The sequence below is a fragment of the Scardinius erythrophthalmus genome, assembly GCF_964197995.2.
Source record: "Scardinius erythrophthalmus genome assembly, chromosome: 17".
Classification (NCBI taxonomy): domain Eukaryota; kingdom Metazoa; phylum Chordata; class Actinopteri; order Cypriniformes; family Leuciscidae; genus Scardinius; species Scardinius erythrophthalmus.
In genome coordinates, this window is record NC_138237.1 from 22,304,336 (window position 1) to 22,332,127 (window position 27,792).

Below are 27,792 nucleotides of genomic sequence, written 5' to 3' on the forward strand. Positions count from 1 at the left end.
ACATATACAATATATAGGGCTCATCATATAGCATATGAAACACCCTAATACACATCTTTGAATGCGTTTATGTCAAGCAGACACTAAAAGACTTTCATGTTTTTTTTTTTAATAGAACACAATAACTTACAAAATCACGGCAACAGTGCCCTTCACAAATGAAATTTATTTCTTCATTATGCACTTGTCTTGAGAGGAAAAAAATAAGTCTTTATGTACTATAGCACACAATATAACACTAAATATAGGGTGACAAATTTTATATGGTCCACTAAGTAAATAAGATAATAGTAAAAACATACCAGGAGAAATTCACAACTTCTCTTTTTGCTAGTGATGCACTAATGTTTCCTTAAAAAAAATCGTTTGCACAAAAAAATTAAGGCTGAATGAAAATGAAATTGAAAGATATTTTCCTATTATATCCACTGAATGGTTGAAATCGAATGGTAAATTAAGATGGTAATGTTTTCTTTTTAAGTACAAAGTCTTGTTGTATAACATTTACACCTTGAAAGAATCAAATTTGCAGGTTCAGAGCACATACAATTTGTTGGTTTGTGCCTTGAATTGTTCAGTCATAAATAAGCTTTTCATGCCATCCATTCATTTGTTAAAAAGTGTGCTGTAATGACCCAGAAGCACAACCAGTTTAGACACCTGACATCCTCAACACCTTCGCCTATTGAACCGGAGATCACAAGGCGTCATGGATTTATCTCTAACTGTGAATCTTACAGAATAATCTTGACCAGGCCAATAAGCATTATTATAAAACTGACACAACCTGAATAACATGAAGATCAAAAAGGGATTTAAATAAAGGAGGTGAACAGACCAGTGAGCAAGTCATACTGAGTTTTATCAGTGCTGCTCACAGCTGTGCACAGTAAGTCCAGGTGCAGAGCTCATCCCTTTATTCATGCAAACGTTACTATCATAGCCACTACAATCAAACAGGCCAAATATAGACTCTTCATAAACTACTCATTTAAAACAGTATGTACACAATAATACACAATATGGATGTTAAAAGGCTAATTTTGGTATAACCCCACATTTCCATTCCAGATTTTTCACAGACATGTATTTCTGCAAAAAGTAACCTTGCAAACCAAGCAAAGTTATTTTTTTATATTCATTATTCACTTATAGAGTGCAACAGCTGGGTTCCGGAAGTAAAAATCCCATTCATTTTTTTCAATACAGGAATTCATTTTTAACAAATTCATAAAACTTACTGTGAGCTACGAGGTGTTCATCGAAGATATGTTTTTGTGGAAACAATAAGCCTGCATGATTTCAGCGTTTTTTTTTGAATAATCATGTCTGACTGTGAAATTCCTGGTGAAAAACTACATTACCTAGGATTCCGTAAAGAAATCTCCACCAGTCGGAGATTCTGAAAAAGCAAATCATGCCAAAACAACTTTTTTTATGCCTGCCCACTCCCATGAAGCGCTGCGAATGACGTGATGGAGTCAGTGTCTCTAAGCTCTTAAACTAATTATACGTAACGTGAGTTACGTAATCAGACTACATTTTTCAAGTAACGAGTAAAGTAACTCATTACTTTTAAATTTACAGAAACATATCGGAGTTCATTTGCGCTGTGTGAACATGATTGGTATTGTAGTTCTAGACTAAATGTGAGCAATTTACTCATCTCACATGCACAAACACAGATTCACTATTCCTTAATGAATAAAAACAGTAAAATACAAGCTATTAAAAAGCTGCAATAATTAAACTGTTAAATATTTATGTATTTAATCTCACTTTATTAACCAGTGTCTTTGCTGTTGGCCTTTGATGATCAATTCAACCATACTAATAAGCAAAAATGACTTTAGATAAACATCACATTTGTGTTTACTTTTTTAATTTTTATTTTATTGCTGAAGTAAGAGTGCTGAACTTTAATTCTCTTGAGTCATTTCACTTTTGGTGTGAAAGGGCCTTTACATTTGGCAAAAATAGAACTTTTGTTATTATAAAAAACAAAACCAAGTTCAGCACAGGTGTGAAAAAGTAACTCAACATATTACTTTCCATAAAAAGTACTAAGTAATGCAATTAGTAACCTTTTTTAGGGAGTAATGCAATATTGTACCGTATTTAAACTTTGTACCGCTTAACTTTTCCCAACACTGATTACACATGTGCATATTTTGCAATAAACGTAAAATGTACTCTCTCTCTCTCTCTCTCTCTCTCTCTCTCTCTCTCTCTCTCTCTCTATATATATATATATATATAAATATTCTCCATTGTTTTTAACTCAATTATGCTGTTTGGAGTGTTTGCATTGCTTCATGGAAAAATCGGTGTTGCCTACACCGTGTTATCCTCTTTTTAAAATTTGCACCCTGTTGACTTCAATGTCTTCAATTGTCGAGTTCACGCGCATAGGTTTAGTTACCTATGATCACGCGCGTGAACTTGGCAATCGACTACTTTGGACTTCAACCGAAAACAGGATGTAAATACAGGTATGTGCGCTGGCTGAAATAACATAATTTTTATCCATATCTTTCACATCTACTGCAGTCAGATTCACCCGTGTTCACTCCGAAGGAATCACTCACATGACCTGTGCACTTGTAATGACACATCAAGGATGTTAAGAGGCTAAAAGCAGGTTTAAATATTGCCCCATTGAAGTCAACAGGGTGCAAATTTTAAAAAGAGGATAACACGGTGTTGGCAACACCAATTTTTGTCGTTGTTCTCTGTATTGACAGCACTCCAAATTGACAAAAAAATTAGCTCAATGTTAAAATTGACCGGAGTTCTCCTTTAAAGCCGTTAAGTACCTTTGTCTTTTTATCCGAATTCCAAATACTTTTTTTCCCATCAAATCAAAGCTTGTAGTGTTGTGATTCACTTAATAGCTGATTGATTTGGTTCATGGCTTATAACTTTTTAACAAAGACTTTTTTTTTAAATCCCTATGGAAAACTAGAAGGAAAAATACTTCTGGAACCAATGCTGCTGAAAAAGTGGGCGGGCACTAATGCCCGCTATATTCGTCATCATGCATGGCAACAAGGTCAGACTGCTCAGTGTAAAACCATTATTTCATGTCCACAGACTCGCTGTCTCTCGTTTTATACAAACACAATTGCCACCATTTTGCGTCTTAGCTGCCAGTTTGTGAAGTCTGTGTTAAAGGGTTAGTTCACCCAAAAATGAAAATTCTGTCAGTAATTACTCACCCTCATGTTGTTCCAACTGCGTAAGACCTTCGTTCATCTTCGGAACACAAATTAAGATATTTTTGATGAAATCTGAGCCATGTCTCACTCCTCCATAGGCTGCTATGGGACCGAAACTTGCTGGCCCAGAAAAGTTATTAAAGAGATCGATAATATAGTCCAAGTGACTCCAGTAGCTCAATCTTAAGTATATCAAGCGACGCGAATACTTTTTGTGCGCAAAAACAAACAAAAATAACGACTTTATTCCACTATTCATTTCCTTCTCTCTGGACCTCTAGTTGGTTCGCGTAGTGTTTTTGCGCAGCGCGTCTGTGTTACACGTCACCACGTAGGCTCACTATTGGCCGACGCCGGTCATGTGTGTGATGCGTGATGACATGCAACACAGACGCGCAGCGCAAAAACACTACGAGGCCCAGAGAGAAGGAAATGAAAAGTGGAATAAAGTCGTAATTTTTGTTTGTTTTTGCGCACAAAAAGTATTCTCGTCGCTTGATATACTTAAGATTGAGCCACTGGAGTTACTTGGACTATATTAACGATCTTTTTAAAAACTTTTCTGGGCCAGCAAGTTTCGGTCACATAGCAGCCTATGGAGGAGTGAGACATGGCTCAGATTTCATCAAAAATATCTTAATTTGTGTTCCGAAGATGAACGAAGGTCTTACGCGGTTGGAACAACATGAGGGTGAGTAATTACTGAAAGAATTTTCATTTTTGGGTGAACTAACCCTTTAATATAGTACTGTAATATTGTTCGCCTTGTTGCTAGGTCAATTGATTTGTACATTGCCACGGACTACTTTTTGTTAGCGGAAGCTTTAAGACAATATTTAACTGAATTAACTCAAATCGTGTCCACGTATTTATTTACTTATTCACGTCTGATCACCTTGTTGGGGTTTATTTTGTAATAATTACAAGCTGACTGTACATTATCCCTTACATAGCTACTGCAACTCTCAAATTAAACAATGTAGACATGCACGACAAGAAGCCCAATGTATTTCTCATCTACAATAATGTATCAGATCTGTCCGGAAAAAAACTGAAAGACTGAAATCACTGGCATGTAAGTCACTCTTGACACAAAGCTAGATAGTAGTCTCAGGTGCGGTTCTAGATATCGGCTCATGCTCTGTGTCTCGCTTCCCATTCTGTCCATTGGCATGCTGAGATCCTTTGGAATGCGTCCCACTGGGGAACAGCGAAGCCATCCTGTTAGATTCGCAGGGACTCGTCGCCCTAGAGCTGGATCTCATCATGCCAGGAAAAGGGCTCCCAGATAGGGAGGAAGAGGAAGATGAGGTACAGGGAACCCAGCCTGGAAGTAGGCCTGATGCTGGACGAGAGCCCACAACTCTGCTGAATAATGTTGGGCTGGGGTGCGTTGGGGTCAGGGTCTGCTGACTGCCATTCATGCAAATGGAGCTGGTGTCTGTGTAGACCTGCATGGCCGAGCCCGTCTGGACGCGGTAGTTGTAAGCCCTCCAGCCCTGTTGTTTCTTCTGCTGACAATGGCACCTGAGGATCCGAATGAAGGCCTGCTTGAACTCACGGCTGTAACAGGGGTAAATAATGGGGTTCAGGCAGCTGTTGAAGTAGCCCAGCCAGAAGATCACTTTGAAGAATGTTTCAGGAGTTCGTAAACTGGTGTTAAATGACCCTACAAATAGAGGAAACGAGAGGTCATTTTTAGGAAACGTAGACTTTTTTCATCTGTCACCAATAGATGGCAGACATTACCAACGCAGAAACACAACTAGAATCTTTCATCCTTCACAATCAAGGTTAAATCAGCAGTGTTACCTTAAAGAACTTGAAGAATCAAAACCATCAAGATTTTTTTTTTTTTTTGTTAATCTTTTAATCTTCTTGACAATAAATATATCCCCAATTCTCTCTCTTTTTTTGCCAGGTACACTTGCACAGTTTTTCAGTTAGCTTTACAGGAAGGTTTCTTCAAGCGTCTTGAAGATGTTGCCACAGTTCTTCTGGATTTAGTCTGTCTCAGTTTTTTGGTGTTTGGTGTTTTTAGCCCCCAACGGCGCCTTCCAGGCAGCGAGGGGATGGGTAGGTTTAAGGGTTAGCTGCCTGGAAGGAGCAATTGGGGGCTAAAAACACCATCGAGCCAGTTTTTTTCTGTTTCTTCATGTATTCACAGACAAACATGATGATGGTGAGATCAGATCTCTGTGTGGATCATACCGGCTGTTGTCAGACTCCTTGTGCATACAAAAATCTCACTGGATTATTACAATTAATGGCAAAAGGAATGTTTGGAAATGTAAACTGATATTTCCTACTGACACACTACAACAAAAGATATAAATAACTGGCTTAAAAACATTTTTGGGGGGTGAAAATACTAACGTGCCTAAGATTTTTGCACAGTATTATAATTTTAAATAACAAAAATGTATAATAAAAATCCTTATTTCTGTGTATTCATTTTGGTTTGAATATAATCAATTTATGTTCTTGACTGGTTTCGTGAGATTTATATTTTTCCGGTCAGCCTCTAATTCAGCATTAATTCGGTCTCTGTTTAAAGGTAAAACCTGTCTATTTTTGGACACTCTCATCCTGCCATAAAGAGCATAATTTGAATAACCTGCTCTTCGCTGTGCACTCTGTAAGCTTTTATTAAAATGGTTATCTTAAGTTCTTAAATTCCAAAACCTCATAAGGAAGATTTATAGTGCTTTTACAAATTTACTCCAGCTTTAACCAACTATCTAAGCAACAACCAAAAAGTCTGGCACTTCTAGGTGCCATTTTCAAAATTGAAATCAGGTTTCCTCTCCCTCGCTCTCTAAAACATTAAATAAAAGGTCACACAGATCCATCATGCTTTTCCTAGACTCTGACTAGTTCATCTCTGCTAATGAATTTACTAACTCACTCTTCCCTGAGGAATTTACTACGTTTTCACTCTTCTGTAAATGCCCGATGTGCAGCCCGTAACCTTTTTTAGCTCAAGTCTCCTTCGCTCTGGTCTGATCTTACTAATAAGACAAAATAAGTCAACAAGACATAACTCTGTTCAACTGAAAGTTTATATGTTTTATATTTTCAATAATTCCTCAGACACTTTTTTGCTCAGATGAACAGGATGCATGACTGAAGCGAGAGATGATCTGGTCTAATTTGCTATGGTATATCAGTACAAGTCAGAATGAGACTTGGGTTCATTACCACACTTCAAGAAGAGCCACAGGTGTGAAGCATTGCCCTCCAGTCAGCTTCTGTCTCTGCCAGTAAGTAAATTATTCCATTACGCTAAGATGTTCTCAGCTCTTTCTTCTCTAAATCACATGTTACTCAGACATCTCTAATGCCAGAGCATCTATAAATGAAGACAATCTGCACTATAAGAAGTCAACAAACAATCTTGCAGCAACCTTGTTTCTTTCTTTTCAGTTCTGTTGTCCAGCTGGCATTTTGAGAAACCTCGCCGCACATGACAGGGTTGTTGGCTATTTATTTAATCCGTGATTAAATAAAGACTTTAGACATCATTGCCCATAATAGTACTGCTTTGAGAGAAAACATCACTTGATGGATGTGGCCCGGTGGCAGAGTGGTCATTGATTTTTCAATGATCTGTATTCACTCTGTATTCAATCTGCCATTCAGAAAAGAAAACGTGTTATTCTGCATCATAAAAAAGTAAATTAATGTTTGCAGGCCTTTTAAGCTAAAGCAACACCCAACGGAGTATTTGTGGAAATAAAGCATAATATCATGATAAAAATGAGAATGTTAAAGGAAGTCAAACGTTGCCTGCGGACATTAACCATCATGACCAAATCTTGATGCAATGCAACCTTCTCATTTACCAGTTAACTCCAAAATTCATAACATGGCATATGAAAACAAAGGCAGCTCAAAGAAGGGAAGTTAACTCCTCAAGGTCAAACACATATTTGCCTTCAAAATATTTCCTTACTCATTTGCAGGAAAAACATATCGGCCCATCTGCTAATATGACCCTTTAGAAGGTCACTGGGAGCTGAACTTACAGGTCATGAAGTTAATCTAGGAGGGTGATTACATTTTGACCAGATTTTTCTGCGGTGGGAATGGTACCTCTTCTATATTCCCACACCTCATCAGAAAATTCTGGGTTAAGATAGGGAGTGAGCCTGGGAATGAGAGAGCTCTGAAGACATTGGCATCTCCAGTGCATTCCACCAGGAGACCTCAGCAAGCTTCAGGGACCAGCTCTGTAGTAACTCATCCATTGCTAAATTAAATGACCACACATCAGGTTAAAATGACAGACGTTGCTTTCAATTCAAACCAGCGCACGAGTCAAGGCTTCATACATTGTCAGTGATTAGAATACATAGCAAAAGAAAAAAATAAAGTGAGGTCATATTATGTCCTTGCAATTAACCTTCTGCATCTGTTCCACTGCTCTTGTCCATGACAGAACTCAACACTATAGTAAACAGTATTGAACTTTAACAGTTTAAGACATTTTGGACTGAGAGGTCTGAGATGGCTACCACAAACAGAACCTGAATTAACCAATGAAGCGTTTGAGCTAGAGACGGGTAGTTTTTCCTGGCAACAGGATCACATTCTAAAGTGTCAGAAGTGGCACTATCTTGACATTCAATCTGTAAAATTACTGCCTATGATTATTTTAAATCACGTCAATAGCAACGTGACTGTGCAACCGTTCATTCAACTGCGTATAATACACTTGCATGTTTTATTAGTAACTACTAAACCAAAATAAACTATAAATATATCATTTAAAATACAATATAGCATGCTATTTTACATCATGGTCTCTTGCAAACCAGCAAAGTGCCACAATAAAAGAGAAAGATAGGCCTAAATGATAGCCTAAAAATATTTACATAATCCATATTCCCTTTCTAAAAGTGTGAAAATGCGCAATACATCTACATGACATGGTTCTACAGCCGACAAGAATATTTTGCATGCATTCAACTGTTAATAATCCACCTCAGGAACGGCTGTAATTGGCGATAAATTCCATTGAAGACACACGCTGTTACAAATATTTATAAAAATCTAATTATTGTGGAAATGTCACATGGGTTTGTCTCTCATTTGTCCAACAAGGTTGAACTTTATCTCTTATCAAACACTAATGAAATAATGGGGCAGACTGTCTTTAATCGTACGTCCTGGACTCCTTTATGCAACAACAATAATACTTTGAAATATGTGTGCATGAAATATATGTGATGCACGTGTGGTTCTGTGTTTAGAAATATAATTAGGATGAATACGCATAATGACTGAATGTTGAACATAGCTTAAATGTGGAACAGATCATGAGCTTAAGTTTATAGCCAAGTTATATGTTTGCTGCAATTTATAAACTTCAAATCTGATTTCTAGTAGGGCCCACAAGACCTTGATCAGGCTGGTAGACCACATTAGCCCACCAAAAAACATGTTCTTAAAACACTGTTTTCAAACGGGGAGATCGATTTTTATAGACAAAAAATGCAATTTTTATTTATTTTTTTTGCATATAAAGTTCATCAAACATATAGGCCTTTGCTATAAACCTAAAACCATTGTTTGACTTGTACTGATCTGTCTTAAATACAGTTTAAAGTTTAAGTTGCCTGTTATTTTCACATTTAAATTACATTAAATGTTGTTTAGTTACATTTACAAGCAAAGAGGGCCATAGCACCACAGAACCACAAGTGAAACATTTTAAAGGGATAGTTCACCCCCCCCCCCCCCCCCCCCAGAAGAACATTCTGCCATCATTTACTCACTCTCAAGTTGTTCCAAACCTGCAAGTTTCACAAAAGAAGATATTTTGAAGAATGTTGATAACCGGACAGTTGATGTTAGCCATTAGGCCTACTTTCATGTAAAAATATAAAACACTATGGGAGTCAATGGCTATCGTCAACTGTCTGGTTAACCAACATTCTTTAAAATGTCTTCTTATTAGTTCAACAGAAAGAAACTCATACAGGTTTGGAACAAATTAACCGTGAGTAAATAATGACAGAATTTTTGGGTGAACTATCCCTTTAACTGAAATGTTTAATTTGTTGACAATGAATTTGTGAAGATGGTGTGTGAGGGTGTAATTATACTTAAAGGTTCGTCTTTTGATTTTTTTGGTTGAGGGTTTCTAAAACATACGTACCGATAGGTAGTGCGAGGAAAAATGGTAACCAGCACAGAATGAACATGCCAACAACAACACCAAGCGTTTTAGCAGCTTTCTTTTCTCTGGAAAACTTCAGTAATTTGACTGTCAGCGAGCTCCTCATGTGGCCTTTGCTGCAGTCATCCTGCGTCTGAGAGCCTTTATAATGGATCCGGAGCGTCAGCTCATTAGAGTCCATGTGCTCCTTCATCACTCCGGCCTCGAGATTTTTCGTGGTTCTTTTGGCAACTATATACACGCGGAAGTACATGACCAGAATAACCGCTAAAGGGATGTAGAAGGAGCCCAGCGAGGAGAAGAGCGCGTAAAACGGCTCCTCTGTGATGAGGCACACAGTGTCATCCTCTGAAGGAGGCTCTTTCCACCCGAGCAGAGGTCCTATGGAGATGACAAAGGCAAGAACCCAAACACCCAGCATGGCCAAGAGCGCCCTTTTCTCGGTCACAATGCTCGGGTACTGCAGTGGGTAACGCACCCCGATGTAGCGGTCTATGGAGATTACGCACAGGCTCATGATGGATGCGGTGCAGCACAACACATCCACCGCAGCCCAAATGTCACAGAAGATCCTCCCGAATACCCAGTAGTTAAGAATTTCACGCGTGGCAGACACTGGCAGGACGGTTGTGCTCAGCAACAGGTCTGCAATGGCTAAATTGATGATGAAGTAGTTGGTTGGGATGCGCAGGTGCCTGTTGCACACTACGGAGAGAATAACGAGAATGTTGCCCACGATAGCAAACACAATAAAAGCGCCCAGAACCATGCCCAGTGGAAGCGCGCGGCTGAGGCTGAACGAGCTCGGCTCGGTCCCGTTTCCCGCGGAGCTCGAATTGTACACGTCGGACAGTTCGGAGGAAGCATTACTCAAGAAGTTCACGGAATGATCTTTATCAGAACTCATCTTGCCTCTGCAGTACCTCCATACCAAAGTAACATCAGTGTTCACCTTCAAATGCGCAAATTGTTATTTCTGTATTCCATAAAAAAAGGATCTGACATGAAAATTACCAATTCAAAGGATCCGGCTCTGTTGCGCAACAAGCGTGCAGTAGGAAAAGTCTATTATAGTAAAGGTTGTAGAAAGTCCAGATGAAGATGTGCGTGTCCACAAACTTGGTTGGCTGAGTTCTCCGCAGTGTCTCTCCCGGTGTTCCCGCACTGCTTCTGACCACTCCTGCATTCACCACCAAACCCCCTCCCCTGTGGAGACTCCAGACCTGGCAAAGAGGTACATCTTCACGGCATATTAACCTGTAGCCTACACATATGGCAAGCCGTTGTAACCTTCATTCCTTAACCCTTTGATGCGCACACTATGGATACCCCTTCTAATGCACAACATGGGTCTAAAAAGACCCGTATTCATTTCCCATGTTATTTCATGCATGGCTTGGCTTTTTTTTTAAATCACTTTATTTGAGCATTTACTATTTCATGATCTATTAATTTCATGATTTATGAATATAATTTTTTTTTTTATGATCACAAATTCATATTTTAATATTTTTTTATAAGTTTTGTGTTAAAACATCAAGTTTACACACATGGGTCTAAAATGACCCATCTATGCAAGCGTGATAAAACAAAAGAATAAAGAAAACTTTTTGTCAAAATAACCAATGTCACAGTTGTTTAGATCCACACATTTACTGTAACACTTGAAATATGTTTATTGGCCACTTTGTCACACATAACACACATATATGCCTAACCGATAACACTGAAATTGAACTGTAGTGTAGTGCAACTGTAGGGGGATCTCCTCAACCACCACCAATGTGCAGTATCCACCTGGATGATGCGACAGCAGCCATAGTGCACCAGAACGCCACCACACACCGGCTTATGTGACCGATAGCATTGATTTATGACCACAAATAAAAATGAATAACGGTACAAGGTTTCTGCCCAACAGCGACAATATATACACTTGTATATATAACTTTCTATTGCAAATTTAATTTTATTGACCTAGCTAACATTAGATAAAATAGAATGTCGACGCAAGCTAGCTAATGGTATTGGACATGTTTCTCTTTCACACTAGTAATGGTTTTCAAGGTCAAGGTAACCTTAGCCTACGAGGCTATATCTATATTTTTCTGTAACAAAAAAATGTTTTAAATAAAACTTACATGCATGAAAAATACAAAAGCAGCCGTGTTGAATTGTGAAATGTGTGGCAGGTGAATAGTTTTCTGCAGTAAATATATTTATACATATCAAAGGTTCCTATACGGGTCATTTTTGACCCATGTGTGTAAAATGGATGTAGAAATACAAAAAACGTGTTTGTTTATAAAGTAAGAGAGGAAAAATAAACATAATGATTTTTGAAAATCAAGAACAAGATATTTAATGAATACCTGGATTAATAAATGATAAAATAAATTTATTTCAAAGATTCAGCAAAGAAACATGAATACGGGTCTTTTTAGACCCATGTTGCGCATTAGAGGGGTAGTGACACAAAAACAATTTTTTTTCGAAAAGTAAGAAAGGAAAAATTTAAATATTGATTTGTAATGATCTAAAACAAGTTAATTGAGGAATACCTGGAATACTGAATGATTAAATAAATTTCTTGCAAAGATATAGAAAATGAAAACTCAGTCGGGTCTTTTTAGACCCATGTTGTGCATCAAAGGGTTAAAACCTTTACTAGTATCTATTTTATGTTACCAATACTTGTTTTTACTAAGTAAACCAGAAGAGTCTTTTCAGTTTCATCAACTAATTTTTTTATTAGTAATTTAGTCATATTATTCCTTTGCTAATCATATGTGCCAGTCAGTGTTGGGGAAAGTTACTTTTAAAGGTAATGCATTACAATAAATTAAATAAAGAAATAAAATAAAATAATTAATTAAAGTTATAATGCATTACGATATTGCTTTACTCCCTAAAAAGTTACTTAGTTACTTTTTATGGAAAGTAGTGCATTACATTACTTTCACTTGACTTTTTCTAACCTGGGCTGGGCTTGTTTGTTTGTTTTTCAAATGAAGGTTACAGCAAATACATTGGTTAATAAAGTGAGCTTAAAAAGAGTAATTACATATACATTATTTCATAGTTATTGTAGGTTTGCATAATATTTTATGCATTTCACTGTTTTAATTCGTTTTGAGGAATACTGAATCTTTTTGTGCAAGTGAGAGTAAATGCATGCTCACATTTAGTTTAGTACCAAAATGAATAACCATCATGTTTACACTTACTCTCGATTTCTCTCAACATGAGAATAGGGGAGCTGTCAGTCAATAAATGGGAAAACAATGTCATTTGCATTACTTATTTGAAAAACGAATTCTTTATTTTGTTGTAAATCTAAAAGAAATGTATTACTTTACAAAAAGTAATCTGATTACTTATAACTCACGTTACTTAATGTGTTACCCCAACTCTGGTGCTATTAAATTCTATGGCGTAGATGTTGAAAGCCAAAATGCGTTGACATTTTGATAGATAGACAAAGGTTTTTTTTACCACAAGTGTTGCTGGATCCCTCTTTATCTTCCAGTTGACTCATTTCCAGCTTTACTTGTTACTATTAACTATTCAAACTTCGATTTTCCTGTAGTATTAATTGAATAGATTAGTTCCTTATTATTCATTAGACAAATCACTATAAAAATGATCAATAATTTATGACAACGTGGGTTTTTACATTGCTTAAACTTAAAATAAGTTAAGCAATTTTGAACCTTTTTTATGAGTTATAGAAGATTCAACTATTTTTTTTTAATTCAGTTCAATGTAATTTAAGTTGAAATGGCTTAAATATCCAAGTTGATTGTACTTAAAAATTTAAGGCAGCAACTTTTTTTAAAATTGTTATTTACATTTTTAATAACGATGATCTCAAATGAGCAATTTTGACTTGTATTTACAAATGACAATTAAAATCAAATCATTTGTAACTACTGAGATAAGGAAAGTCGCTGGTTACAATAAATGGTTACAATAAAGTCTAATGGCAAAACTGTGTGATCTGTGGAATAGTTAGGCCTACTTTTCAGTACTAAGTCAGTGACTAGTCAATAAATAGAGTAATGATGAATCTAATAGATCACTACTGAACTAAGTAGTATCTAGTAAGCAGTGAAAACTATTACTTGCTACAAGGTAAAATATACTAGTTAGTTTTAAAGAACAAATGTCACAACAGCTTGTCATATTACACCTATTTTGTCGTCATGGTGACACATGCAAATTATAATAAAGGGGTTACTGAAGGCCTCACAGCGTGCTGTCAGGTAATGTAATGCAATGTCAACAGGACAGCATGCCAACGCATACCAACCGCTCTATTCTTAGGATCATTTGCGATTTAAAATATGGAAAACTTGCAAACAATATCAAGGTTGTTGATGCGTGATGCTATCTAGGTACAAATTTAAGTCTCAAGGACTTACTGTGCAGATATACAATACCAAAAATGTCACACATGCCACTTGTCCACAAGTTTAAAAAAAAAAAGACATTCAATTTAATGTCCTAGAACACATTTTCAAGTGACTGGTCCTACGCAAATGAACTGCAGAAAGCACAAAGTCATTCACTGGCAAATGCCGCCTGGCATTGCCATCTTTAAAGACTGCCATGAGTGTCCAAATATTCCCGCAAATCATCTGTAATTTTATAAACTAGCCACTAACTCAATCTCTTTGCAAATGCCAGCCAAACGGGAATATACTTTGACAGTGATAAAGCACTTAATGGCTTGTGCCAAAAAACAAAAACAGAAAACAGATAACTCAAACAGATGGATGAAAACCCCCGAAAGTCAACTAATTTATTCTGAAATCAAAGTAAATTACATCTAGCAGGAGTTGTGAAATAGGAAACAAGCCTGCTGTTATGCAGGAATATCATTGTTGTGAAGAAATTAAATAAGCCTTTTCATTAAAAATTCAGAGCACAGACTCTGAGAGAGTTTGCAGTGACATAAAAGTGAGCCCAAACCTTAAGGATAGGCTAGTTCATTACAAAATGAAATAGACACAGTCCCAAACTGCACTCTTACCAGAGGCTAATGGGAAACAGCAGAGCATGTGACGTGAAGGGGAAAGTTATATCCTTTGTGGATGGGTCGGTAGACGATGGCACCGGCTGATGCATTTCAACCCAGACGTAAGTGCTGAGCTCAGGAAAAACAGAGGCCAGGCCGCTGTGTGACCACTGCAGTAAATACACACATGCACACATACCCCACAGCACTGTATAGCTCTTGAAAACCATCCAACTATTAGCTGAAACACACGCCAAGTGAATTAAGGCGATTACATTTAATACCATCGCCGCTTTGGGTGATGAATGGCATAAGGTGATATGAAGTGAAAGGTGAGATTTGAAGGCAGGAAAATGCTGAGCTGTCAGCCAGACCACACTAAAGTGCTCCAACTTTTCCCAGCACAGCGGCGGCGGAAAGCGTCTGTCAAACGCCACAGCGACAGTATGTATACTCCATATCAGAGAGAAAGCATTTCTTTATGAGTAAATCTCTTGAATGAATTACATTTACATTATAGCCACAGTATATACTGTATGTTCTCATTCTTGAATAAAGAATTGCTTTTAAAATAATGAACCAAAGTAGCTTATTCATTGTTGTGAAGAGATAATGAAAAAGAAAAGAAAAGCTAGAGGTGTTTTGCAACGCAGTGCGCTTAATTAAGTGGGTATAATAAAGTATGGGAAGGAAATGTAATTATTTGGCATCCTGTGAATCCATAATTGCAGATGTCAAATAGTTTTTTTCATCTTCCATAAGCATGAAAAAATACCTTTGTCTATAAAATGGGAACTGATTTTGTTTCAGACCCAGATTTTAAATTGGACACGAAATTGAGGCCCAACGCCATACCAAAGACAAAAATGTCCTTAAATTCAAACACTTAAGTGTATTAATATTACATCTTAAATAATTAACTCCAAAAGCTAAATAGAAAAAAAAATTCTAAAATTTTGGGATCAAACACATTGTGGCCAACCTGATCTCATGAGAAAACGTAACTATTTTACAAGTTGGCGATTTTGTGTGAATTTGTATGATTTGATTCAAACTAATATGTTTTTTTAGAAAATAATAATAAAAAAGTCCACCCCTACACCTAACCCTCAGTGGGGTGTGAATCGATTGTGTGAAAACGTAGGCTATGAATAAGATTGCACAAATTCATACAAATTCACCACCATTTTGCCAAAATGTTAAATTGTTATGCATAAAAATGTGTTGTTGTGGCGCAAAATATTTATTTTTAACAGAAGGTTGCATGGAATTCAATGATTAAGCTGTGTTACATTTATAAAGAGAAGTGAAGTATTTGAGGTATTTTAGTCCCAATCCAAAAACCAAAAACTTTCCTGTGGCGACATTTCTGCAAAATGATATTACGTTTCTTTAACATCTCGCAACACTTTCAAAGTCGATGTCCAGTGAGTGGTGATAAAAGCAGGTTTAGTTTTATCCAAAACAGATGAACATGAATCTGGCAACATTTTTTTATGTTGTGGCAGTTTGGACATTAAATGCCTGGTGAGTTAGCCTGGCAAGCCAGACCTACATCAAGATGTTAGGTCTGGAAACTCACCACAGTCACGGCTCAATCCGAGGGGCGGGATAAACGGCTGTCTTTCAAATTCCCTCTACACGCAATAGGACAGCGCTTCAACCAACCAGAGCGTTTTCCCTACAGCGGAGCTAGTTGATAGATTCAACTTTTGCCATATCTGGCCGGCAAAACGACGAACACATCTTCCTTTTTTTAAGAATGACTTAAGTGCCGTTCTTTGCTCTTTTCTCAAAGAAAAACTTAACTCCAAGACCTCCAGAGTCGCGGCCAAAGCCGATTCGAAAGACCGTTGTTCTCCATCAGCAGCCGCCATTCTTTGTTTTCAAGTGGCAGCCGTCGCAACTCTGTCGTGTATGTTAAGCCCGCCCCGCCTTCTCTATACACAACGTGATTGGCCTGACCCAATCTGGGTTTTTGCTGCTAGAAGGTGTATTGAGAGTGTCTAGACTACCCTGGCTGCGAAATACATTTTGCTGCCGCTAGGGTGCGTCTAGATTTCTAGGCTACTGGTGAGTGGCTCTATAAAATAATTACGACAAGCTCTGTAAGCGGTAGACCAATCACAACAGACTGGGCCATCTGACCAATCAGAGCAGAGCAGGCTCGCGGAAAGGCGGGATTCCGACGAGTCGTTTGAGAATCATTGAAAAATATGGTGATGTGCAGTATATATTATGAGAAAATTAAAGTGTTTTTTGAACTTTGATGCATGTAAGGCTGTAGTAGGAGTCCTCCAAAAACAAAACTAAGAACCTTTAAAATAGGCTATTATAAAAAAAGGTTCTTCTCTATGGAATCGCTGGAAACCGCTCTTTTAAAACCTTTTTTTGAAAACTTCAGATGCATAAGCCACTAAGTCCATCTTACATTTTTTATTTTAAATGAGCATTTTTTTTTTATCAGGCACCTATGTTTAGGTTCAGTAATTTCATTTAATGTCAATGAAAGATTATTAGTCAGTTATAGAAATGCCTTATTTTCAAAAATTGGTATTTAACAAATTTGATTGTCTTTTGCTGCAAAACCAGCTAAGTCCATGTGTGCTTTGGATGAGACAAACAGTTGCAATATCCCTCAAGATGCAGCTGGAAACATTGCAAATGATGGAAGCATTTTCTTTAGCCTCAGAACGGACAGAATGTTCCTTTTGTCAGTGACTGAAACTACCACAGGTTCATCCATTTCATCATACTCATCCATGTTTCACGAATTTGTGCTTGGGATTTGGCTTGTTGTCTGCTATAAGAGGGGCTTAGAGAGGATATACTACTCGAGCTCCGATTGCCCCCCTATTACATAGGCAAACATATACAAAAAGGAGGAGAAAGGGAGGAGGAGGAGGGATGCCGAAAGAACTAACAACGGGAAGTGGCAAGAGGCTTGGTATTAATTAGAAGATTAGATGGGTGTACTCCTCCCGAAATGATGTTTAATAACTTCACTTAGTTGAAAATCTCTTTAAACCTGATAAAAAAACTTGCAGCTCGACAATTGAAAGCTGGCTCATACGCACGCCGTCATTCATCTTGAAATCATATGACTCGTCTTCTGTTCGGTTCTGTGAACTTAGAGGCTTTTGCTGGCAAAGGGAAGTGGAGTTTAGAGGGTTCTGCCAACGAACTGAATGGGCTGAGGCTGGGATTTAGCGGGTTGTGCGGAGAGCATTTGCTCAATTTCGTTATCTCATTTTTGACGGATGTATCTGCATACAGGGGCCGGTTGCACCAGCTGGGCGTAAGTTATAACTTAGCCTAGTTTTGACGTAAATGGACACCAAGTTACGACTTGCGCACTTCTAAATATTTTTGCGTTGCACCATTAAACTTAGTTGAAGCGTAACTCTACGTTTAAACTAAATATTTACGGCAGCCTCCGATCAGGAGTAACGGATGGAATAAAATATCAAACACACTGAACTTCATCAATAAGCTATTATTTTACCTGACAGACTTCAATTCTTAATACATATATGATTATGCAGACATTTACACTTGCTTACATTTTAAGAGAGAGAACATTATGTGAAAAGATTACTTTGTTAGAGGCTATCTTTAACACAAACCCATCCTAAACAGCACGTCGCTGTGTGCATCGGTCCATGGTGTGCATGTCAAATATCAGTCATAATCAATAAACGTAATTTCTTATGCTTTTTGTATCAATATTTATTTATTTATTTATCCTTATTCATTTAATTTCAAATACAGTTTCTGAATGTTACATATAAAAACACTTATGCTATTCATGATCAAGTATCGTATTTAATGGAAACTTATTTTTACCGTTAGTAACGTGAGGCAAAAGAATGAAGGATAAACTGAAATTCACAGCATTTCAACACAACATCTGCTCACGTATTTGAAGGCTGCTATTGGATAACCGAGGCTAAACGTCATATTATGCGACTACGCATTACTTTACGGAGAGCTTACGACCTACTAGCTACGTTCTGCCTTACGAACAAATGGTGCAACGGAATAAAGTTCAGTTACAAACTAGCTAGTAGTTACTAAGCCTCTAGTGTGGACTTTACGTTCCAATTTAAGAAAGAACTTACGAACGGCTGGTGCAACCCTACCCTGAAGTCTTCATTTTTAAGAGTGTATGTTGCAAAGTAAGGTCTTAGCCTTAGGACTCCTATGAATGACTCAACATCTTACAAATTTCACCTGTTTTCATCTACATCAGTGCAAATATTGTTAGGCTGGTTAGTATGCTTTACCATCTTAGGAACACCAAAAACACACATAGTGCCTGAAAGGTTTATTTAGGACTAAGTGCTGAAATAATTATTATGATCTTAAGAGCTATTTCATCATGTATGAATTACAGCTGAGAAGGATGTTTATGATATTATGGTATCCATTAAGAGTTCAACATTAATCCCAGTCTTGTATGAAGGGCACTGACCATTATGGAATCCAAGCTTTTCTGAGCGACTCCTGTTATGGTAGCAAGGAAAACTAATCGTATTTCATCTGTCTGGACTGTGTCCAAGGGTACGAGACATTTAGCTGCAGAGTTGTGAGGGTTTTAGTGAGAAAGGCAAACAATATTATGCTCAAATACTGTGGCTAGGTATTCAGATTAATACAAAGGTTTGTTTAATCAAGTAAAAGTGATTGCAAGTTTTGTTTATCGCTATGAACTTCTTGCCGGTTTAAGTGATAAGGCTAAAATTGAATCATGACAGTGAATTTCTCTTGAGCATTGCCTAAAAACTCTGTGATGGAGATGATGAAGCTAGACAGTTATGTAACTCATAGTCACAATATAAAAATGTTTGCCTACATGTGTGGGAACGTTTGAATTTTGCTGCCACCCTACCATTTCAAAACCCTCCCTTCGACACACAAAGCGATTGTAAAATGACTGGTGTATAAATATACAGTAATATACATTCAGATGTATAATAATGATTCCCCAGAGGACCATACATTTACTAGAGGATCTACATATGCAGCAAATGGTATTTTACTGCAATATACTATTGTTTGTCCTCATGTCTTATTCCCATGGCCTTTTGAAAATGTTTATTTTACGCTTAAGATATTCACTACCAAAAAATCAAAAGTTTGGGGTCAGTAAACATTTTTGGTAACACTTTATAAGGTCTCATTTACTGACATCAGTTAATGCATTAACTAACATGACCTAACAATGAGCAATACATTTGTTACAGTATTTATTAATCTTTGTTAATGTTCCGTCGTTGTTTGTTCATGCTAGTTCACATTGCATTAACTATTGTTAGCAGATACATCTTTTGATTTTAATAATGTATTAGTAATGTTGAAATTAACATTAACTAAGACTAATAAATGCTATACAATATTGTCCATTTTTAAAATAAATTAATTTATTCAGCAAGGATGCATTAATTTGAGAAATGTTGAAAAAGAAATTATAACAATATTAGAAAATATAACTGTTTTTACTGTATTTTGATTCAATAAAGGAAGCATCATCATTTTCCTATATATGCTTTTATAATGCCTTTGGTCACATTGCTCTCTCAGCAGTCAAATATGTGGCAAATTTGTAAGATATATGCACATAACTGCAAAAATGACATTGCTCTTGACGGCTGTGGAATATTCGAATATGAGCATTATTTTAAAACACGTGTTTGGAAATATCACACAGTCTCAAAGGCAGAAGAGAAGAATGCCAAGAGTTTATCATGGGATACGAGCCATCAGTCCATGAGATTTATCTTAGTATTAATATCCTGGATGTTATGAGGATAGCATCTCTTACCTTTTCTTTTGTGCTTCATATTAACATATTATCTGGTACACAAAGTACCAGACGTCTGTATAATTCGCCCATTGCAGGAAGTGGCTCCATTTGAATTCCGTAGTAGATATGAGATAGTTAGATATAGCGTGAAAATACAATCAAATGACTATCATATACCCAGACCCATTGTTGGTAATGTAACAAGCTTTATCTAAAAGTAATGCATAAAAATAGGTAAATTATCATAAACTGCAGAATTGGATTTCTAGAAAAAGACATTCACATAAATGAAGGCTACATATTGCTGATTTTTTCCCTTTCCTGCATTTCAGAACTCTTTTCCTCTTCCCGCTTTGGGAAATGCACTTAATCTATCACTCTTTCCCCCAGATTTTAATGTGGGAGAGAATGGAGAGATGCAAGATAGAGATGCGAGAAATTATACAAGGGTCATATTGCCCTGACAAAGGAAAAACTCCAGAAATGGAAGATCACAGTGAACACACACATGAATACTAATTCTTTACACTCATTTTAGAGCATCCACAGCAAAGGCAAAGAGTACTCTAAAGATACAATTAATGGAAAAGAGTCATCAGATCTGCATTGCATTATACATAATTACATAGCAGACACTTTTATCCAAAGTGACTTGCCTTGAAAATCACAAGCAATCACGTGCAATTTCATGAGTAATCCAGAGTAAGCAGGAGCATGACTGGAAAAGTTGAGGAAAGAGGGGGAAAAAGGAGGTAAAAAGACATGCCTTTAATTAATATTAGATTTATATTAGCATATGCAAAATAAACAAGTAGGATGGTCATTGACATTCTCAGTGCAGTCTATTGACATACTGCCATATTTATGTATTGATGTCCACTGATGCGTCTGTGTTCAATAAACAACAGGGACCATGAGGCTCTTTGACTTGCTTTTAGATATTAAATATAGTGGCGTTACTGAATAGCATAAAATAAATACATAGCAGATAACTGTCAAAACTTGCAATAAAACACAAGATTCTTCCTACTATAATAACTTGAGACATCTGCAACATTACAATGACGTCCAAACACTAGATCCATTTTAAATAACTGTCGCCCTCGTAAATAATAATAACTAATATTTGCTTTCTGTTAACATATGACCTAACCCTTAGCCCTTTGTCCACATTTGCAGCAGCTGGTTTCGCAGTGCTGTCCTCCCTTGTGCTCTAAGAGCACAGAGCTACAAAAATCAGGACAGCAGTCAAACTCTGGCTGCAGTTTATTATTGTTTGCTGTGTAGATGTTTCTTTAATTTATTTTTGGTTATTATTATGAATCGCAAGTTGTAATCACTTGTTAAAAATACTTCAGTGTTTATGTCACTGCTTGCTGTGGCTGAATTTTATTTTTAAAACTGTTAAATTCTCAAGTTGCATTTTAAAGTACAGTGAAAGAATGTACATCTGCATCATCATTTATATTTAATCCACAAATTCCCAGGTAATTTTGATAAATGTGTCCCGAGATAGAGCGTATGAAGTTTAGTAACTTTAGTATATGATCCTCAGGGACCGAAGAAGATTCTCCATGCTTCCGAGTTTAAATGAGTTTTGCACATTTTCTCAGCTCCTGTGAGACTTTCTGGAAAAACAGCAGAATTTCCCAGTCTGAAAAGATGTGATTTCACAGTGATTTAGCGTTCTTTAGCATTTGTATTGCTCAGCAGGTCTCTGTTGTCACTAGACTGGAATGAATGACGCTGGATGTACGTTGGAGCTGGAGGGTCAGCGTTCATCTCCAGTAAATGTGGAGTTGAGTTTCGTCACAGCCTGACGTCAAAAAAAGACAGTAATCTATCAAAATCAGCAACTTCGATTGGGTAGCATGAAAACTGCTTACAGCAGTGACCAAAACTTCCTGTCGAATCAAAAAACGTAATGCCTAAAAGACATTTCTGCAGCAAATTAGCTCTTTGAAATAATATCAATAATCAAAAATCAAAAATAAAATAATCAATAATAACTGGTTATAATTGATTATGAATATTTGGATCAGTTAAAATAATTAACTTAATATTGTAAATTAATATTACAATCAATTAACCTGTTTGTCCCATGAACACTCAGTGCTAATTTTCTATTCATTCTAAGAAATGTACATTTCCGGGGCATGGGAAATGTCTTTATTACTTTACAGTACTACTAAGAGCAAGTAGTCAAGATCTATGATTAGAGACTCCAGATATGAGCTTGAGACACGGACAACTTTACATGTGACATGAACAAGATTTTATTAACTAGACTAAACACTTAAACTACTCTAACAACGACTGAAACCTCTCCTGCTCTCTTGTCTCTTTTGGGGGGATGTTTCATTCCTAAGAGTGGGCTTTGAAGATTATTTGTTAAATGTAACAAATTTTATGTGTCTGTTAACACAAGTTACATAACACAAGTTATGTGTCTGATTGTCTCAGTCGTTACATTTCGATCCGAGACTGGGTCAGTGATCCTGAAGGTGGTCTCCTGTTATGGCCCCCAGACTGGGTACACTAAAGCAGAGAAGGAGGAATTCTGGTGTCAGTTCGGCGATCACCTTCGATCAATCAACACCGATGAGCATCTCCTGATCGGCGGCAACCTCAATGGCCATGTTGGGGCTGTGCGAGACGGGTACGAGCAGGCACACGGCAGACAAGGCTTTGGGACAAATTCTCAATTGCACAGAGGCCCACGATCTGGTCATTGCCAACACGTTTTTCAAGAAATGTGACTCACATCTCGTCACTTATATCAGCGGTGGACGATTGACCCAGATTGATTATTGGCTTATACGACAGCGCGACTTCAAGCTAGTCATGGATGCCAAGGTGATTCCATCTGAGACAACTGCCTCCCAATACCAGCTACTAGCCCTTGATCTCCGGCTGAACCTCGGCCTCCGACCACACGCTCGACTTAGAAGACCTGAGAAGATCAAGTGGTGGCGTCTGCACGAGAAGACAACACAACTGGCTGCCGCGCTCAACACCCACATTGCCGCCATTGACGGCCTGTTGAAACACTCTGGGCAAACATGACTAAGACGATCCGTGACGTGGCAGTAGAGTGCCTCAGTGCGACCAAGCCAGGGATGACAGTTTGTAGACAAGCAGGTCTGGTGGTGGACTGACGAGGTTCAAGAAGCTACGAAGGCGAAGAAGGCCGTGTTCAGGTTGTGGCGTGTCTCACAGGTGGCTGACGACTGGCATGAGTACAGACAACAGAAGTCGATTGAGAAGAAGGCGGTGGCTACCGCAAAGGCCCGGCACCATGTCCACATTTATGCCCAGCAAGACACGCCTGAAGGAGCCAACCGAATCTACAAAGTCCTTGCCCCACTGATTAATAAGATCATTGACAAGGGCACCACTCCCTCACCGTGGGCTCCCAGTGTTATGGTACCGATCTGGAAAGGCAAAGGCGACGTCGGCGAATGCAACTCCTACCGCCCGATTCGCCTGCTCTGCCATGCCATGCCATGAAGATATTCAAGCGCATAATTGACATCTGTCACCGGAACATCGTCTCCATCAGTCCCAATCAGTGCGGATTTGTTAGAGGAAGCAGCACTACTGAAGCTGATGCCGCTAGGCTGCTGCTGGAGAGACACCGGGAGAAGAACCAGCAAGTACACATGGCCTTTCTCGACCTCGAGAAGGCATTTGACCGTGTGCCCCGGGATCTCATCTGGCATTCCCTCCATTCTCAGTACATACGGTTGATCCAGCTCCTCTACACCAATACCACCAGTGTCGTCCGATGCCCCGCAGGCCTGTCTGAACCGTTTCCAACCACCGTCGGCGTGCACCAGGGATCCGCCCTCTCCCCGTTCTGTCGTTTCGTACCCTGACCCACTTACTTACCGCTCATCTCATGCCTCTCTCTCACGTTGCAGACCTCGCTGAACCACGCCCCCCTCGCCACAATAATATAATATAATATAATATAATATAATATAATATAATATAATATAATATAATATAATATAATATAATAATTATTTTTAAATGAATGCAGTTTCTGCAAAAAAAAATTTTAATATATAAATCCATGATGCAAACCTAAATCTAATTTTCAAACATTAATATAGTACCATGTCATTAGCACATAAAAGGCTAAGTGAGTTTTTGAGTTATTTTACTTAATGGATTCTGTGTACTTTACTATAATCTTCATTATCTGGGAGGGACATTCTTTGGTAAGTTCCCCACAGTGATGAAATAAATAAGAAATGTTGTATCACATTCCAGGGATGAGATAAAATTCAACTTGGGCATTTATAAATAAATCAGAAGTTACAAAAATAGGCAGGTTAATTTTGTGCCAAGTTGCATCTACGTGCTCAAGATATTAACAATAGAGATTTGATGGCTGTTTTTATGTTTTAAGAGAAAGCCACCATTTTAATGGCCCTGTTAATTTTGCTCAAAAAGGACAATGTTATATCACTACAAGATCAATTCATTAAGTCTGGAAATCATGAGACTAGCTTGTGATTGAACAGTTCTGTGTGTCTGCATTCAAACAAAACATTGTTTTCTCTTTGTATGAGCGGAGTAGCAGATGTTCATCTGTACATTGGAGACCTCATGTTTTGAACAATAAAAACATCATTATTGTTGTGCTGTAATGTGAATCTACAGAAGAAAATCAATGACATTTTAAAGGCTTTTAAAGTATATAAGGAGATATTGGATGTTATTCTTAAAATGTCACTCACTGAATTTAGACAACGAGTATTATTATTACACCTGGTATTAAGATGCATTTTGGTCGATCAGCTCACAAGTGGACAACATTAAATACAGGAGTAAATGGGGTCTAAAACGTTTAGAGCTCGTTTTTGAGCTACAACTTCCAGAGAAAACGCATTTGACTGGATTGCTTGCGTAGTGTAAACGCTCATGTGGTCGAATGTTTTCAAACAGTAGCAAAGACCGCCTACTCTTCATCTACTGACCTAAAGCATAAACATTATGGGAAGAGCGCTAGCCAGACAGGATTTCAACTTTGTTGGCTGGAGACCCACGTTTGGTTTGAAGACGAAAAACATACCAAGCACAATGTTCTCTCACCATTCCTGATTTCTAACACATTTTGCTGCTATCGGAGCAGAAACAAAAGCTTTTCTGCATTCATATGTAAATTGTGCAAGCTTATTTTGTCCATTATATCAAAAGATCTGAGAAAAAACATACATTTACCCGCATATATATATAGACCCTCCCCTCGAATAAATCAAAACAGTGGTTGAAAGTGGACAAAAGAGACGGATTAAAACACCAGGTGTAAACGGGTATGTGTCTCCCTCGTTTACTTGTGAACTGATCAACCAAAACACATCTTAATACCAGGTGTAAACAGGGCCGTAGTTGCAGAGGTACTTATAGTCAGGAGAATATTTAAAGTGGCCCATCGAAATAAAGTGTTAACAGAAAGTCATATACATCTGGAACACCATGAGGGTGAGTAAATGTTGAGAGGATATTGATTTTTGGGTGGAGAATCCCTTTAATGAGGTGCATATTAAATCAAATGTCACAGAATTGTAAGGCATGCAAAGCTTTTGCACAGTTAACTGTTTTTATTTACCTATAATTCATATGACTTATGATTATTTTGTGAAATATATATTTTTTGAGAGATCCAAAGGAATTTGTTTTGCAATCAATCAATCAATCAATCAATCCATTTTTTTTTCTTAACAAGTTGGCACAATCTTTTTCCAAACATTTCTTCCCTAGGTGAGCATGCAAACATTCCTTTAAAGCGAAATTTTCTAGGAACTCAAAAAGTCAGAACACCTGCAAACCTTTGAAAATCTAAGTTTCATTGAAAGCAGACTCTAATTTTAACACAATATTCTTTGCCATGATTAATAATATTTCATTAAATTCATTCAGCACTGCTTGGCCTAAACATCATAATGGTAATGTGTCTAGCATGACTAATTTACGGTGAAACAAATGACTGAAATCCACAGACTCTAACTGTCTGCATTACCAGACTGGCACGGCTTGTAACTGTGAGGCTGAAGGAGTTCTGGAGTGACTTTGGAACAGGGACAGAGATCAAGCCAAGAAAATTAAGGGTTAATCTCCTGAGGATGCTAGACTCATCCCTCCATTCTTCCTTCACTACCCGCGGCTTTAAACTCTGTGAATGGTCTCCTTTTCCAACATCACCTGTTCCCACAGTGCTGAATTGTGGTACCGGTGTTATCATCAGAAAATCAATAGTGCCTGCTAGGCGAGTAAACAAGGCCAGGCTGAAGCACATCTGATTCATCCAGCATCATATAGTCCAAAATGGACTCATTGGAAAATTACAAGTTGGATTAATAAGCTTAATTCGTCCTCACTATGACCTGTGAGAACTGGTGACGACAATAGCGCGATACAGCATAATCTGTTCACGTTGGTTGCTTTTTTTAAAAACAAACTGATTCATATATTTAACTGAATAAAAATCTAAAGATAATTGGAATATTGGATGCACACATTGCACTTGGGAGGATTAACGAAGCTTATCAATGGTTGCATTCAAAATGCCTGTAAAATGACTAATTGAATGAATGAATCATGAGGGTTCCTGAATATGCATGAAGCATAAGAATAAGCCCTTAATTAGCCCTGGACACTGAACAGTGAAGTCTGAAGTCTTTTCACAAGCTCTCAAAGCTCTGAATGAGGCACTCACACAAAATGACCATGGACGCACATACTGTATTTTTGAACATCAGGGGCAAGTTGCATACAGCCATTATGTTAAGACAGTGTCTTAAAGGAGAACTCCGGTCAATTTTAACATTGAGCTCATTTTTTTGTACATTTGGAGTGCTGTCAATACAGAGAACAACGACAAAAAACGGTGTTGCCAACACCGTGTTATCCTCTTTTTAAAATTTGCACCCTGTTGACTTCAATGGGGCAATATTTAAACCTGCTTTTAGCCTCTTAACATCCTTGATGTGTCATTACAAGTGCACAGGTCATGTGAGTGATTCCTTCTGAGTGAACACGCGGTGAATCTGACTGCAGTAGATGTGAAAGATATTAATAAAAATGATGTTATTTCAGCCAGCGCACATACCTGTATTTCCTTCCTGTTTTCGGTCGAAGCCCATAGTAATCGATTGTCGAGTTCACGCGCATTGGTTTAGTACCTATGATCACGCGCGTGAACTCGACAATTGATTACTATGGACTTCGACCGAAAACAGGATGTAAATACAGGTATTTGCGCTGGCTGAATAAACATCATTTTTATCCCTATCTTTCACATCTACTGCAGTCAGATTGACTCGCGTTCACTCTGAAGGAATCACTCACATGACCTGTGCACTTGTAATGACACATCAAGGATGTTAAGAGGCTAAAAGCAGGTTTAAATATTGCCCCATTGAAGTCAACAGGGTGCAAATTTTAAAAAGAGGATAACACGGTGTAGGCAACACCGATTTTTGTCGTTGTTCTCTGTACTGACAGCACTCCAAATGTACAAAAAAATGAGCTCAATGTTAAAATTGACCGGAGT

The 27,792-nt window shown here is 37.7% G+C and overlaps 1 protein-coding gene across 1 annotated transcript; it reads right to left on the reverse strand.

Moving 5' to 3' along the window:
• Positions 1-4,074: 4,074 nt before the first annotated feature.
• On the reverse strand, positions 4,075-10,557 carry adra1ba (adrenoceptor alpha 1Ba). The gene is made up of 2 exons (XM_081389907.1): positions 9,382-10,557; positions 4,075-4,887 (listed from the first exon to the last, which is right to left on the reverse strand). Exons 1-2 carry the CDS (start codon positions 10,307-10,309, stop codon positions 4,316-4,318), a joined length of 1,500 nt encoding a protein of 499 aa, XP_081246033.1. The 5' UTR covers positions 10,310-10,557; the 3' UTR covers positions 4,075-4,315.
• Between the last annotated feature and the right edge of the window lie 17,235 nt (positions 10,558-27,792).